The sequence below is a fragment of the Ooceraea biroi genome, chromosome 1 (genome assembly GCF_003672135.1).
Source record: "Ooceraea biroi isolate clonal line C1 chromosome 1, Obir_v5.4, whole genome shotgun sequence".
In the NCBI taxonomy this organism is placed as follows: Eukaryota; Metazoa; Arthropoda; class Insecta; order Hymenoptera; family Formicidae; genus Ooceraea; species Ooceraea biroi.
Genome location: NC_039506.1, coordinates 6,737,927 through 6,753,049, shown reverse-complemented (window position 1 = coordinate 6,753,049; position 15,123 = coordinate 6,737,927). Strand labels below are relative to the sequence as shown.

Below are 15,123 nucleotides of genomic sequence, written 5' to 3'. Positions count from 1 at the left end.
GAACATGTCATTTACATTCTGTTACGTAGTGATTTACAGTTGTGATTTATAACATGCATAATTCAATGGAAGCTCTCTTTTCTGCATTACTCTTTCTTACGTTAACTTTTGCTCTTTTGTCTTCAACGCGATAAGACAAGGTATTGAACTTTATTCCAAGTAAATGAGCTACATCCCTCAGTGTCACATTCTATCAAACTTCCTTCATTACATCGTTTCCTTTCCATTTTTCTTGTTTATATTCGAATTATATTAAATTTACGAGTAAAGGCACATATAATGTCACGAAATAAAAATTACTGTTTTTAAACGCGACATTTAAAAATATTATACATATAATTTCAAAACAGATCATTTTGCTAATTATACGCTTATTACAATATATATTTGAGATATTTGCTTTCCAAAAATTCTTTAAAAAAATAAACAAATAAATCTTTTGATCTTGGTTTTTTGCTCTTCGAGATTATTCTAACGGTTCAATTCGGATGATAGAATCCACTTTTGTAAAGAAGTTGACTCATGCCCTTTCAGCAATAACCGATTTAGTTACGAGGGTAAAAACGCATCTACCGTTACGCACCGGATCGTTACTGTTTATTGCAACTGATATTATCTTTCGAACAATTTTAATCTTACGAGCACTTTTTTAAGACTAGAAGCTCATAAAAATTATAATTTACCAGATGATAGTATTTTCTTTTCTTATCTTTCCTTTTTAAATATTTTATCGAGAATTTAAACGAAGTTGAGAAATTTGTTAAGGTTTGAAGAATTTTTTAATACTTTAACATGAATTATGAGATTGTGCGATAAAATTTTCAAGCGTTTTACGGGAGGACTTTTACGAAGTAGATAAATGGTTCGTGAACTACTTTCAGAATACACTTCTATTCTAAAACTTAAGAGTTTGTATCCCCAGAGAAACCTGTTCACTTGTGAAAATAGAGTGGCGATTGAATAGGGTATTAAAGATCTTACTAGCCTTGTACTTTGCTGAACAAAAGCTCGCTTTCCATTCTCATTTCTTTCACGTTAGGGCCATTTCATTAAGTTAAGATCTTTATTATCGCGATCATTGTCAAGCCATTTATTCAGAAATAAATAGCGTTTCTTTAATTCATTTGCTAGGATTTTCAATAAATCTAGAATTTCAAAGAATGATGAAAAATAATATTATCCATGCAAAGAAGGTCTTTGAAAAATATGAAACATAAAATTTTCTTCGTTACTAGTAACGTACATCAGCAATAATAAAAATATACGTCGTTAGCTGTAACAATATGTAAAAATATTCGCATATGGGGGATCCATAGTATAATGCATAAAGAGAAAAAGTCTTTTTTTATCTTCTTGGAAGGCATCTGCTGGTCGGTGTATTTGCAAAAGAGACGTATTCGGCTTCTTTCTTACCTAGAAAAACGTAATATCGTGCAAGTATCTACGCGCGGTGAGAGAACACAGACCCTTACATATTTCAATGGGACGAACCTTTTGAATAAATTGAACGACGGTTCTTTTTTCAAGCAGACATGACGGTATATCGATCCAAAGTATAGCACCAATGATCGTGACGGAACTTTTTGATGAATCGCATCGTGTGCAAATCCGCTGAAACTTTTCTTCGTTTCAATCTCACACGAAAACGCACGTGGAACGTTCGTGATCGAGTCAATGCCCGAAATCTTTTTGGATCCGAGAGATTAAGGTAAATCGGTCATCTTGACGCGACTCCCCGATTGCGAGAGTGTGATTCACAAAGAGCTAAGTCCGACAAACGAGGGAGTGATGTAATAAAGCCGAAAGTGACGCAAGATACCACTGTATCATCTCTGAAATGACTTTGAGGGGAAGCGTTTGATGCGAACAAGAGAGATAAGGTGTATGCGGAAATAAGTTCGATTCGTTTCTGTCCTCATCTTCTTCCCTCGTAAAACATGGTTTGGAAATAACTCGTCGTTCGTCTCCAGCTTTAGTGAATCCAAAAGGATGCACGTTTGTGGAAAATAGATATACATATGTATATAGTACGTATGTATATCTACGCGTAAGCGCGCATTTTTCGTATCGATCCCTCGATTTTGATGGAACAGCTTGGTACGAATTTATATCCCACGTTCTATCGAGCGCATTAAAATTTTCAAATACAGAAGACATGCGCATGGCTGTGCAGTTTTACGGTAAAAGATAGTTTCACTCGTTTCCGTTTATTCTAAAAAAAAAATAGTAAAATTTCAACGGACGCGAGTGAAAAGTCGTGGATCGTGGATTCGCTCATGTATTCCGGAAAATCTGTTTCATCGACATAAAAGATGAAAAAGAATGAAAACCCGAAGCGTGAACAATCGACAAAACCTGTAAATGTGCTTAAAGGTGCTATATTCGAGCTACGTTCAAGTCCTTTCGCGCATTCATGCTGACGACAGCTCAGGTTTCTTATTTATGTTATTTGTACATAACAAATAATCTAAAACGTTGCTACACCACACCTTACCGGGTACCCGCAGTAACGTAGGATAATTTTATAATCATGCAACTTTATAATTGTAGCGCAGCTAAAATTGGATATAAAAATTTACTGGATTCCCTCTTCGTCAGAAAATAAAAAAAGAAATAATAGACTATTTTTTAAAATATTAAATATTTCTATAGCAGAACTATCAGATTTTCGAATGATATTAACGATATGGAGTAAGCTTATAATCCGTATTACATCTGCCCTATACGCACGATTCTTTTACATATGAAGCGGTTTATATAAATTATATATTGACTCCACTCTGAAACATTTAAATTGTGACAGATCAATAGTCGAGTAAGTCCCAAGAGAAATAAGTAAGCTTCGTTCACGGGATGCCATAAAGACTTTGAAACGTTTTCGACGAGTTTTCGGAAGATTTCGTATGAAGCTTTCGACTTTAACTTTTCGGTAGCGAAATATGTACTAGTCGAATATATATGTGCCTGGCTTTGCTTTATCGCTCCTGCAGACATCGACTAAATCCAGATTTAATTTAACTCAGCATACAAAATTGGATGAAGATAAAACGCGAGCAATTCTGGCACCGTTTACGCGAATGTGTTATCCACTGTTCTCGTAAAGTATCGATTCAAGTTAATTGCGATCCTCCTGTCTTGTACTAGCGACAGAATTAAAAGGGAACAGACAGTATCGATTGCATTCAATTGACATTTTTACGACTAGCCGCGCATAAAAGAAGCACGTAGTAAAGAATAAAAAGTTCGACAACCGTCGAAACGGGGACCGGCACCTTTTAAAAGCTCTACACACACATACATACATACGCGCGCGCGCGTGTGTACATTTCGACTTTAAATTCAGTCCTGATTTCGGTTTATTTGCACGGATGTTTGCACTGGCAAATCCGTAGAAGTTGCTTCAAGAATCAAAAAAGGAAAATCGTGTGTACCTCTTTTCCGCCGGTTGTAATCTTATAAAGCCGTTTCTTCATCCCTTTGAACGTGCAGCGACACACAGGGACGTAATATCGTGTGATTTGCAAGTATACAGTACATGCCTTGCCATCGTATCATCCTTACGGAGTACATGTATGCTCCCGTTGCATGGGGTCGCACTGCAACAGTCATTACAACCACGTATTAATACCGCGCGACCTGAAATCACGAACGTAATGAGCACGTAGGACGTAGGACTAACGTGGAACTTCTAGGAATACTCGAGCTAGATGCTAACCATATAAGCTAGTTAATATCCATGTAAGTTAGTTAATATTCAGATAGATAACTGCGTCAAATTATAATCGCGCAAAATTTCGACGACGTCTTTTACCATTTGGCGTAAAAGTATTGGTACCAAACGATATCGAAATAGTGCACACACACACATATGGTACTTATTTTATTAAATATAATACTTTACCTTTGACTTTAACTGTGTAATCATCGTGAAAGCGTTGTCTTTTCTGTTCGCTCCATTTCGGCGATCATAAACGGATAATCTTCCGATTGCAAGTATTTGAGTACAGCCATACCTGTTTAAGATCTGGATTTCAATCCAATCGAATGTCTTTTGCACCTAGAATGTCGGAGCGGTAATACTCACGCGATTGAAATTGAAAATGACTTCTCTGAGGAGCAGTACCGGTGATTACTTGTTGAAATTTATCAGACGGACGGTAGAAAATCAATATCTGCGTGTTGGAGCTTTAGGTACAGATAGTACGGTAGATAGCATTCTATCTCTCGTGAATAAAAATTTCTCGCGCATTCTCCTCAGACGATGCATCATACGTAATCCAATAACGTATGCATCTGATTCAGCGCACTTTGAGGATAAGTTTACTGGTAAAGTCATTTAGCAATCTATCTTCTTATCTTTTTTATATGTAACGCATATTTTAGTTGCATAGAACATGTGATGAAATAGCGGATAAGTTATCCCGTATTTTCCTATGAGCATGTTGCATCTTATGATTTAGCGCACAACAGTGACGGTAATTTAATGCGGGAGTAAACTAGTGAAATTTTGTTTGAGTAAATTCCATTGTTCGCTGTTGTGCTAAACTTCCGCCATAACTCATTAAAGGTCTTATCATAGTTCATCGGTAAAAAGATACGAGCACAGAAAAGACAAGATCCGTGCTCGTGTCTTACTGTGTTTGGATTGATGTTATAAATTTGCTAAGAAATACATTTTACCATGACTTTTTTATTAATATTTATTTAATGCAAAAAATGTACAGATATATTTAAGCCACAATTCTTGCATTCTTCATTCAGAATAATGAGTCTACAAATTTTTTAACGAAGCTTTTCGTGCGTGATAATTATGTGTAACTATATGCAGAAAAACAAAAGCTAACATTTTAGTTTCTAACATAATTAAACTATGTTGGGGATCAGATTTTGGTTAGACACTCGACACTCGACATTTTTTTGTAGGTTTGATCCCATGACTCGAACAGGATTCATCGTGTATGTACAGCAATTACATGGCAAGAAGCAACGTTCCGAAAGATATCCGTTTAAGTGGTGGGTTCGGTTTCGAGCCTCAATACTAAAGGCACGCTACAGATAGCATACTTTTGTCAATTAAAATTTTTGGTAGAAGACGAAGCAAGCAGAATAAAAAGAGAAATGTAGAATAAAGCGAGGTGGAGAAAATAATGGAATGTCAATAAAGGGACGCCATGACGTCGCGGGCCAAAGGGTGCCACTATATTTATCACAACGCAGGCTTTACGATTCAGAGCAGTGTTGACACAGTGTAAATGACAGCACCCTGGTTCGGTGCCGTCGGAAATACCATATCCTTGAGCTCCGCTTCGTCCTTTGTACTATTCTGACAGAGATATATTCGGAGAGCGTTCACAAATCGCTCAACTTCATTTTTACTGATGATGGCCACGATGCAACCACCCCAACTGTAATACCAAAGAAACGTGATTTATTACCTTAGCTCCATTTGTTCCATTTTTATCTTGAAGCGCGGAAATTAAAATCAGATTAACATAAGAAATAATATCAGAAAATATTTTATATAACATTTTACATATGTTTTTTTATAACATAAAATATATTATTTATCATTTAAGTTACATGTAATAATGTTGTATTTGACAACGCTTCCTCATGCTGTAGAGAGATTTGTACCTCTGGCAAGATGGAATCCGATTTAAATGTAGTTCAAAATACAGTTTCTTGTACAGCCGCATGCACAGCATCATACCTTAACTGGGCACAATATAATACACATATTTAATGATATTGATATTTACCCAGCTCCCGTGAGTCTAGCACCGAATGCACCGCAATGTATAGCTTTCTCGACGAGTGCATCCACATTTGGATGGCTGCACTCGTACAGTTTATGGAGACTAGCGTGGCTCTCCGACATCAGGCTGCCGAGCTGTTGAAGCTTCTCGTGTTCCTTTATGCCATCTTCATCGTTTATGCGGCAGAACTCAAGCACTCTATTGGCTTCTACGGAGTAAAAGCAACGGTGTAATGTACGATTAATCAACGCGAATTTACTAGATACTGTGATAACAAACATTGTGCTTTTTACATGACGACGACGTGATGTAACAGCGAAAAAGAACTCGCAGAGCCCTTAACGAAATTAACGAACTAATCGATCCAATGTTAATTATCGTGCCTAATTATAGATCATTAGTGTTTTTTCTCTACTGAAAGAGGGATAGTTGTAAAATGTGGAAAAAACTTTAGGTATATCCCAAATGGAAGGAAATGTTCCGTAGCTGTGTAACAGTTTTTTCTTGCGCGGTTAAATTTCTGCCGCAATTTAATTTTGCAATGCGAGCTCGAGTTAACTTTTTAGCCGTTTAGTGGTCGCATTCGATGCAAATGTTCGTCGAGATAATTTATAGCTTTATAGAATAATGTATGTGCATATGATTGATCGTCGTGGTGCACTTTTGCACGCAAAAACCCCGGGTTGCGCGATAACTTCTTCGTAGGAACATTGATCGTGAAACGGAAGGTGGATCTGCAACGCTTTGCACTTCTTTTACGCCGCCGGTGGTAATATTAGTAGAAATAGGATGGAAATCAATTAAACGCCTTTATAATTGCTGTAGAGTATAATTGCTGCACTAAATGAGACGAAACGAAGTTTGCGTTCTACTTTTTTAATGGCTTGTACTTTTGAACGTTTCTTTTTAGCGAGCACGAAGTTCGCAAGGAAATTTGCCGCAGGGAATTTTGCGTAGAAAAAGTTAAGGATACATTGACTGGAAAGAAGAGAGCGTAAGCTCTCTTGATTTATCGAATCCGGAATCGCGTTTTACGATTTACCAGCGCATGAAAATTGATGCTCTTACCTTGAAAAACGTGCAGAGCTCGTTGATACAGCTTAAACGTTTGCGAAGCATTAACGGGACCGATGAGAGATGTCTCCTTGAGTTGTTCGTAGTTCGTATTGAGAGCTTCGCAGATCTGTGAAGGAGGAAATTTATGTTCCGTCGATGATAGGCGCTTTTGCTTCACCATTTTGATGAGAGACTCGCTCGACGAAACGTTATTTAATACCGCTCACGTTACATAAACCGACGTGGCTTTACGTGTACGCGAAATACAGCTTTATCATCTGTTTATGTCACGCTTTGCGAAATTTCCTCTTTAGCTTTAATCATGTCTCTAGGGAGATTCCTTCCGTCGTTAAGGTATCGTACAAAGGAAAGATTCCGGTCTTGCGTTATTGATCCAGCAATAATGCAACAGTTTTGCTATCCTGATAAACATTGGGCACGGTCAACACTCGAATGGATAATCATTTGTTATCGGCATCGCATTCAATTTTCTTAATAGAGGAGGAATAGAGAAATTTTCAGAAAAATAGTCGATCCGGAATATGTGTATTGATATCGTGTGCCGAAAAAAGAACGGATATCCATAGAAAAGAAAGAAAAAAAGAAATACATAACGATATACCTCGTCAAGCGTGTACGGTTCTTCGTGCAGGTTCATCTTTACCACGTCAACCATCTCGTCTAGGTCATAGATGAGGCATTCTTGGATGTCAAATAATCTTCGTACGAGTTCCCAATCCATATTTCTTTTCTTAGCTATCATCTACGCACCGAGAGGCAAATTTTATGGCTCAGTTGGGAAATGATAGTGTGAATAAAAGATTACTTCATGAAATATTCAGTTCTTCATTACTCATTGTTGGTGTCTTGAACGAAAGCGTTTTTCGGTGCAAAGAGGAAAGCGGAGAGGATGGAATTGGATCAGCTGTGAGGGTTGGAAAATGTCCTGAATAAACGCAGGATGCATCGGTCAACGTCCATCGGAAAGCGAGTAGCGTGAAGTGTAATCGAAAACGGGTCTTATTAGTTCCGGGATGGTCTCTCTTCGTGTATTTATAGAACTTTAGTGTTCAACGTCACTCTCGAGCCAGAAAGATAAATCGAATCGGGGCTCGCAATCGCTTTACTCAAAATGGATGTTCGCGGATAATGACAATTATTAAAAAGACATAGCTTTTAAATATTAAAATTGAATTACCTGTGCAGCTAGCCTGCATTCCATAACTCTAAGATTGAAGTCGGCCGACGAAGCTTTATTGTGATAAGCTTGACTATGTGCTATTACAAATACTGCATTCTCGGGTAATGTTACATCGGTGGCACGTAATGGATCAAATTCTATCAGCTTGGCCGCGCCTTTAGGAATAAACGAAAAGTATATTGCAAAAAATGAGTCGAATTTTTTGCGATACGACAATTGTATTTTATATTTAATGTCACAATCAGATAACTATGACGAATTATTTTAAATAGTCAAGTTTTTTACTTAATTGCTCAAGCGATCTCAAATTTTTCTTGAATTTCGTGACAAATAATTTAATTTGCAAGCCAATACGTTAATAAAAATTACAATTACCTGCTTTTCCAAGAAAAGCGATAGCCTGATCCATCCCGCCTCCTTGAGTGCCGATATGTCTCTCAGCTCGAGCACTGATTGTCGCCAATTCACGTTTTGACAATTGATACTGCAACGTATACAGATATTGTCGAGAATGTCGAAAGATAATAATGACAATCGATGTCAGAACAATTGTGATTCACATTGATGACTCGTCAACGAAAGCTAACAATATTCGAAATTTGAATGAATAAGAAAGAACTTGCGAGACGAGTTTTGAAACGGAAACTCTTGAACCGAGTAATGTACAGAGACGTAAGATTGACGGGAAACTGAAAGGGACAAGATAATAATGTAGAGAAGAACAATACAAAGCATCAAAGAAGTGCCTTTAAGATTCGCAACGGCTATGTTGCCTTCGGATATCCATTTGAGCAAACACGAAACCGTCAAAAGAAATAGGATCTACGTCCGAGAAAGAAAGAAATGAAAGAACGCTATACGAGGCGAACGATAGTTTGATCTGTTTGGCAAACACAATACCGGCCAGTATAAATAATCTATTCACAAAAAATATTACGTCTCATTATGCGATATCATTCCTGCATTTCTTCATTCACGGAGACGTCTAGGAAAATTGAACTTAGCTAAAAGGCTATCAGAAGGACAACTTCCCGCAGTGAGAAAAATGTCTCGAACCAATTTAAGTCCAAAGAAGTAATTTACGAACTTTAATTTTAATATTCTGCAGCTGCTCGCTTATTAATTACTTTCCCAAAGGGTAGATATCTTTAATGCCATTTTGCATAATAAAAAGCAAAGTAATATAATGATATTTAATATCCTTCGTAAAGAGTCAATTACTCTGAGCCACTCTCACCTGACTGGCATGCACGATCGAAAGGAGAGCGGCTGAGACAAGCGCGCTAGAACTGGAAACGCCGGAATTAGGAGGTATGTTGCCCCATACCGCAGCGAGGATTCCCGAAGGAACGGACTCTGTTGGGATTACCTCGAGTGCTCCTTTTACACCGCACAGAAAATATTTGTACCAGGCCGGTCCGCTGTCGCTATCACTAATACGGGATCTGAAATGTGCGACTGTGCTACACACTTACGTCTGAAAGAATTTTACTATTTAATCATCAAGATGAGATCTCGAAAGAAAGAAGTATGTCCGCATTATCAAAATACAGCAGCATTTACTCGAAATTTTTGTTTTTTCTCTTTCTCTTGTTGCACGTAATTATTATTGTCTTTTATCGTGTATTATTATCGTATGGGACATGTGACATAATAAGGAATATAAAAGTCGAAAGAATCGATAACGATACGTTCGACCAGTCCGCCAGCTGAGTTACATGTTATCTGACGTGATCGTGCGACATTGAATAATGAATGAGATTAAGAAAAAGTTCGCATATTATCTTCCCAGGTATTATACCGGGAGCAAAGGAAGCACGGAGATAATTTAATCCAGGGCGAGGTTGCGCAAGAGAGAGCACGAGATATTATCTGCTTTTCTTATATTACGTGTGGCGTAGGTCCGTCGGTCATCTATCATTTCCTCCCAGGTTTCTCACGTCGCGAAATAATAGTTTTAACTATAATAACATTTAATCCGCAGTCATATAAAATTAAAAACCAAAAGGATCACAACCATTGTGCGCGCACGTACGTAGCTGCGCGGATAAATTGCACATAATTCTAGTTTTAGCCATAATCCTTAGTCATAATCCAAGATGGTCGCAATGAGGGATCAGGAGCTTTAAATTGTTAAGGGGCTATAAGTGCTTATAAGTGCGCGAGGCCACACAACTGCAGGCATGACAGTATGGGGACGGTATTACATTATACGTGCCACATGCGTATACCGTGTTATATGGTAGACGCGATATATATTAGTACATGGAATCTTAGTGACCGCAGAAAAAAAAGGAGGAAAAAGAAGACGCGCCGCGCAGTTTCCGCAAGCTGTTAAAAAAATTAATCGACTCTCGAACTTGCCTGAACTGCCGACCTAACGTCTTTATGTTAACAGATTGAAACTCTTTAGTTGCATACTCACCCCACGTCCTCGAAACTGCATCGAAAGTCCTTGTATACGGGATCTACGTTGGTGAGATGAATGTCGTTATCATTCGACACTGCCACTGCCACAAGTATGTCTTGCTCGATGGCCATTGGACAAACGGCATATCCGCAGTAATCAATGTGCTCGCCTATCAAATTCACTCTGCAACATGTGCGCGTGACAGAGTCATTCATAAATGTACCTGTCATTATCGAAATAATTCAAGGAACCTGCAGAATCTCTCCATCAAGCGTGTAAATGTATTATTCGCGTTAATGTTGACTAATCACGTGGGCTACAAATTCGATTTACGATCAATTATTGTTGCTATGTGATAGTCTATGTAATCGCATATATCGAAAATTTGATGCTGGAATTTACGTATATGCGCCTTTGTTCACGGACACACCTTTGAGCACTTTATTTTTCAACTATAAATAGTTTTATTGCGTAATCAGGCTCATACGTGGCGTTCCACGCGTTACGCGTGCTTTACAGACTTATTAAGCTCGAATGATATACGACCGAACTGAGATCCATCGTCAGAAAACGTATTGATCCTTCATTGCTGCGAAGGAGCTTAAACTCGCGCATGAAGGGTGAACGTCTGCGATGATTAACGACCCATTAGATCGCTCATTAGCATCGCATGATCTTTGAGGTAGTAATATACATAATATACTTTATGCCTAACATCGCGTGACGCGATTCAAATCTTGATGCTTCTTAAACTCTGCATGAACGGCCGCGTGATGGCACTCGGTAGGATCCGTGAAACACGTGTTAGAATCACGAATAATTTATATACTGCTCTCACCTTCCTGGCACTCGGGCGAAAAAGGAAGGCTCCACGTTGTATTTGCAGACGAAGTGAGCGGCCAAGGTCTTTAATCTCGGTGAAATATCGACGGTGGGTGTCAGGATGGGCACGAAGTCATTCGCTTCATGGAGGTCATCCGCGTCATCTCCGTTAGCGTGATCGGACATTCCTAGTAGCTTAAACTGGACACAGAAACATAGGAAGACGTCTTAGAATTACAGGTTGCTTCAAATTCATTCGTGATAATTTGTATTTTTCAGATGGTTTCTCTGTCGTCATTATCGCTGCATGATTAGCGTAATGAAACGCGTACCGACGCATGATGTGGTTGCATAATCTGTTGCGATTGAATGCTTTCCCTTAGCATCAGCAATAACTTCGTTGGTAATTACAGTAGTCTCTCTTTGAGACTCATAGCTATGGCAAATACGCTAGCAAAGTAAGAGTACGCGCAGCAATCCCACCGTGCAATCACAATTCGAGCCTCTTATTCCCTAGCTGAATGATCATAATGAGGCTTTATTAAAAGGAGTCAACTTGTCGCGGCTTTCGTGAAACGATCCTTTTTGCACAACAAAGTGGAAACAAGCACATACATAATAAATTTGGCCTCACGGTTAAATTTCATTATTTTGTGAAGCTGCTATCTCCCTCGAGGCTCACCACGCGCAACGCTTTTATTCAAACGCTCAGTGAGGTCGCGGGACACAGGCTCGCCTACTAATTCTGATATTCTATGATATTTGATGGAAATGACGTTTAATATATATAGCGAAGCGGCTTGCTACGTGAACCGCATAATAAATCTGCTTTATCGCGAAATTATTGATGGGTTAATGCGGCATCACGAGCCGAATAAGATCCGCGAAGCTGCTAATGCGTATAATCGTATTTATGTTGTGACTGCATCGGAAATCGAATTATCAATATAGTGCACTATTATCATTGGCGAACACCACAGTTTTATCTTTATGAGCCATTCTCAGAGATGCCGTTTCCTGAGATACAATTGCGAGACATAATGAAAACTTCCATATTGTACTTCAAACAGATGTTGTTTGTCATTTGTATTATCTATCTTTCAAATTTTAATCTTTATTGTATGATAAGATATATAAACTATATACTATATAATATATAATTTATATAATACATAGACACATAACATTATTATCGATCCGATAGAACGTTGATACATTTAGATAAATAGATTTATGTCAATTTTAAAAATATCGTGAAATTATTATCTTATCATTTATCTTATTATTTAAAATACATTTATATTAATGTGCCTTCGATTTATCGCGTCAGCACCGACACAATGCTGAACTACGTTCGCCGGCTCAGATGCGGACGATGACAAAGGTAGACCGAATGGCTCAAAATAAGAAATGCGTTTTCTTGGTTCTACTGAACCGTTGACGACTATATTTGACGAATGAAAGAAATTAACAGAGTAACGATCTTGCTCGTCTGGCTGGTCAGATTCGACTCCCTCTTCGATCTCTCACACAAAGCTTCGGTATCTTCCTGACAATAAGGTCGAGCGAATACTTTTAAAACACCCGATATTATTGTTTATCTCTGGATATCTTCCCGTTTTCCCGTTGTTATCGGGGGTTTCAGAAACTTCTCAATCTAACAAATATAATACTAACTAAAACTAAATTCTACTTCATTCTATTAAATATTGCAACACTACTACTACACAGTACTTACAACAGTTACTAAACTACACTGTCAGTTTTATCCTTAACAATTTACATGTATTTTAAATCTGCACATTACACGCGATATAGGAAATAGACCGTAATACATAATTTAATGAAGATAAGCCTGAACTCGTAAATGTAATGTGGCATATAATAATTAGCATTACTGCGTGTTCCAAAAGTTTGGAGTTTGAGATTTTTAATTCAAGAGAATATTAACAATAAAACAGAATTCAAGGGAAAATACGCAAGAATCGATTAACGTCCTATCTGTAGTTTCTATTTTAATTATTAAATTAAATTATTAAATTATTATTAAATTTAATTATTTAATTAGGTTTAAGTTTTTGGAAGTTCTACGAAAAAGGTTTGGAGGTTCTACGAAATAATCATGTTTATTATCGAGAGAGAAGTAATATACCGATGCTCGTAGTTACACTGTGTTCAACTTTCTTTCATGCATACAAAGCAGTACGATAGATCCACGATTGCATAATTAACGACAGATGTGCTGTTGAGTTACAAGTTTCGTAATAAATACAGGCAATATAACACCGAATTCCTCAATCTGGCATCGATGTGTATTTGCAAATATCGATATATACACGCGTATGTGTGTGTGTGCATTGACATTTCATATCTGATCATTATTTCTCCGCGTCTGACGTTTTAATCTAGGACAATTGCTTGATTTTCAATCGTTGATAACTCATTGAATGCTATTGGCTTTCTCGCATTCTTATCGAGGAAAAAGAAAATTAAAGTCCGGATTAAAGATCGCAGATAGAATGCGAGATCTTAGATAAAACGCGGAAAACAGATGCAATGTTCTGTGTACTGTAGTTTACGATTCCTTACATCTCTCTGAAAACTATAAATTAAATTACGGATGTATAATGTAAGTAGAAATGAATGTAAGGACAAATAGTTTGCAATATTCATATCATAATTATTAAATAAAATTTGTCTGCGTATCATGTTTGTCTACGTATTACAGAACATTCTCGCTGAATAAATAAGACAATAAGTTGCCTTTGAAATTTTTATAAGACTTTGTATTTTACTGATCTTTAAAATCAATTATATAAATTTATTGATACCCAAATTACATTAATCTATATTTTCATATTTTGTAAAGGAACATTTTTCAAATCTGGCTATACTGGGATTTCAAAAATAAAATTCTAGTTTTACGAAATAACAACCTTATTTCGAAAGTTTCGTTTCGATTTAAATTCTAACCCAGACGATTTTAGCGGAAAAAATAAAAATTAAATTACTAAAATCGCTTTGTAAACGAATTATTATACAACCATCGTTTAACATAAGTTTCGCGGAAAGGCACTGACAGCATTCCGGCCGCCGGATATTGCAATCTTCATTTGATACATTGCACTCGTATTATCTGGCGGATTTACATCGTCGGTGAACGTGTGGCGCGTGCGCGTGCGCGAAATTGTCACTCGTGGTTATAGCCGGCCGATGCCGCGTCAGCTGTTCGTTTGTGAAACACGGAATACAACGCAAAAGCGGAATATGATTGGCGGCGGATTCAATGAAGCGTCTCAGGAAAATCGCCGGGCCGGCTTTGACCGAACGACTGGGACATACCTCGCTCTGCGACTGCTTGCGACGGACTGCTGAATAACGCGGCGCGTTATCGCCGTTGATTAACCTTATCAACACGTGATGCGTTTGTCCGGCGTGCGGTCCACGTCGTACCACTTATCGATCTATCGCATTTTACGTGGTACAGAACGCTGTCGGACGAGTCGCTGCTGCAGGTACACGATGCTGCTTGCGGCGGGTAATTCGAATATTTTCAAGATAACGTGGGGCATCCACGGAAATTCCTTAAGGAAATTTGGAGTCGTTGATGTTCAAACTGACTTATCTTCCATTTCCCAAATTATGGAAAATAATAACGCTGAACAAGATGAATTTATTTTAGAAACTGTTTTCTAAATACCAGAAGCCATTCCATAAGCCGCAAGACAAGGATTATGAATAAATAATACAAAGTTTTGCATCCGAATTTTGGATATAGCAGTAAACTTTAGTGCAGAGAAGCGTGCACAACTTAAAAAAAATCAGAAGAACAATTATCAAATTTCTATGTTAGATATTGAGAATAAGCATTATATAAA

General features: G+C 37.7%; 1 protein-coding gene and 1 long non-coding RNA gene across 3 annotated transcripts; one reads left to right on the top strand and one right to left on the bottom strand.

Annotated features, from left to right (window-relative positions):
* Positions 1–4,674: 4,674 nt before the first annotated feature.
* On the bottom strand, positions 4,675–14,715 carry LOC105286760 (N-acetylgalactosamine kinase). Of its 2 annotated transcripts, XM_011351932.3 has the most exons (10): positions 14,588–14,714; positions 11,262–11,446; positions 10,439–10,606; positions 9,251–9,458; positions 8,389–8,497; positions 8,011–8,168; positions 7,435–7,575; positions 6,825–6,939; positions 5,760–5,964; positions 4,675–5,405 (listed from the first exon to the last, which is right to left on the bottom strand). In XM_011351932.3, the coding sequence occupies exons 2-10, from the start codon at positions 11,429–11,431 to the stop codon at positions 5,228–5,230; spliced, it is 1,452 nt and encodes a 483-aa protein (XP_011350234.1). In that variant the 5' UTR covers positions 11,432–11,446; positions 14,588–14,714; the 3' UTR covers positions 4,675–5,227. The 2 variants fall into 2 exon arrangements, with proteins under 2 accessions (XP_011350234.1, XP_011350236.1); XM_011351934.3 differs by lacking the exons at positions 8,011–8,168; positions 8,389–8,497 and having other exon boundaries at positions 14,588–14,715.
* On the top strand, positions 14,693–15,055 carry LOC109611477. Its single transcript, XR_002193880.2, has 2 exons — positions 14,693–14,783; positions 14,928–15,055. It is a non-coding gene; the product is annotated as an uncharacterized LOC109611477 (long non-coding RNA).
* The last annotated feature ends 68 nt before the right edge of the window (positions 15,056–15,123 follow it).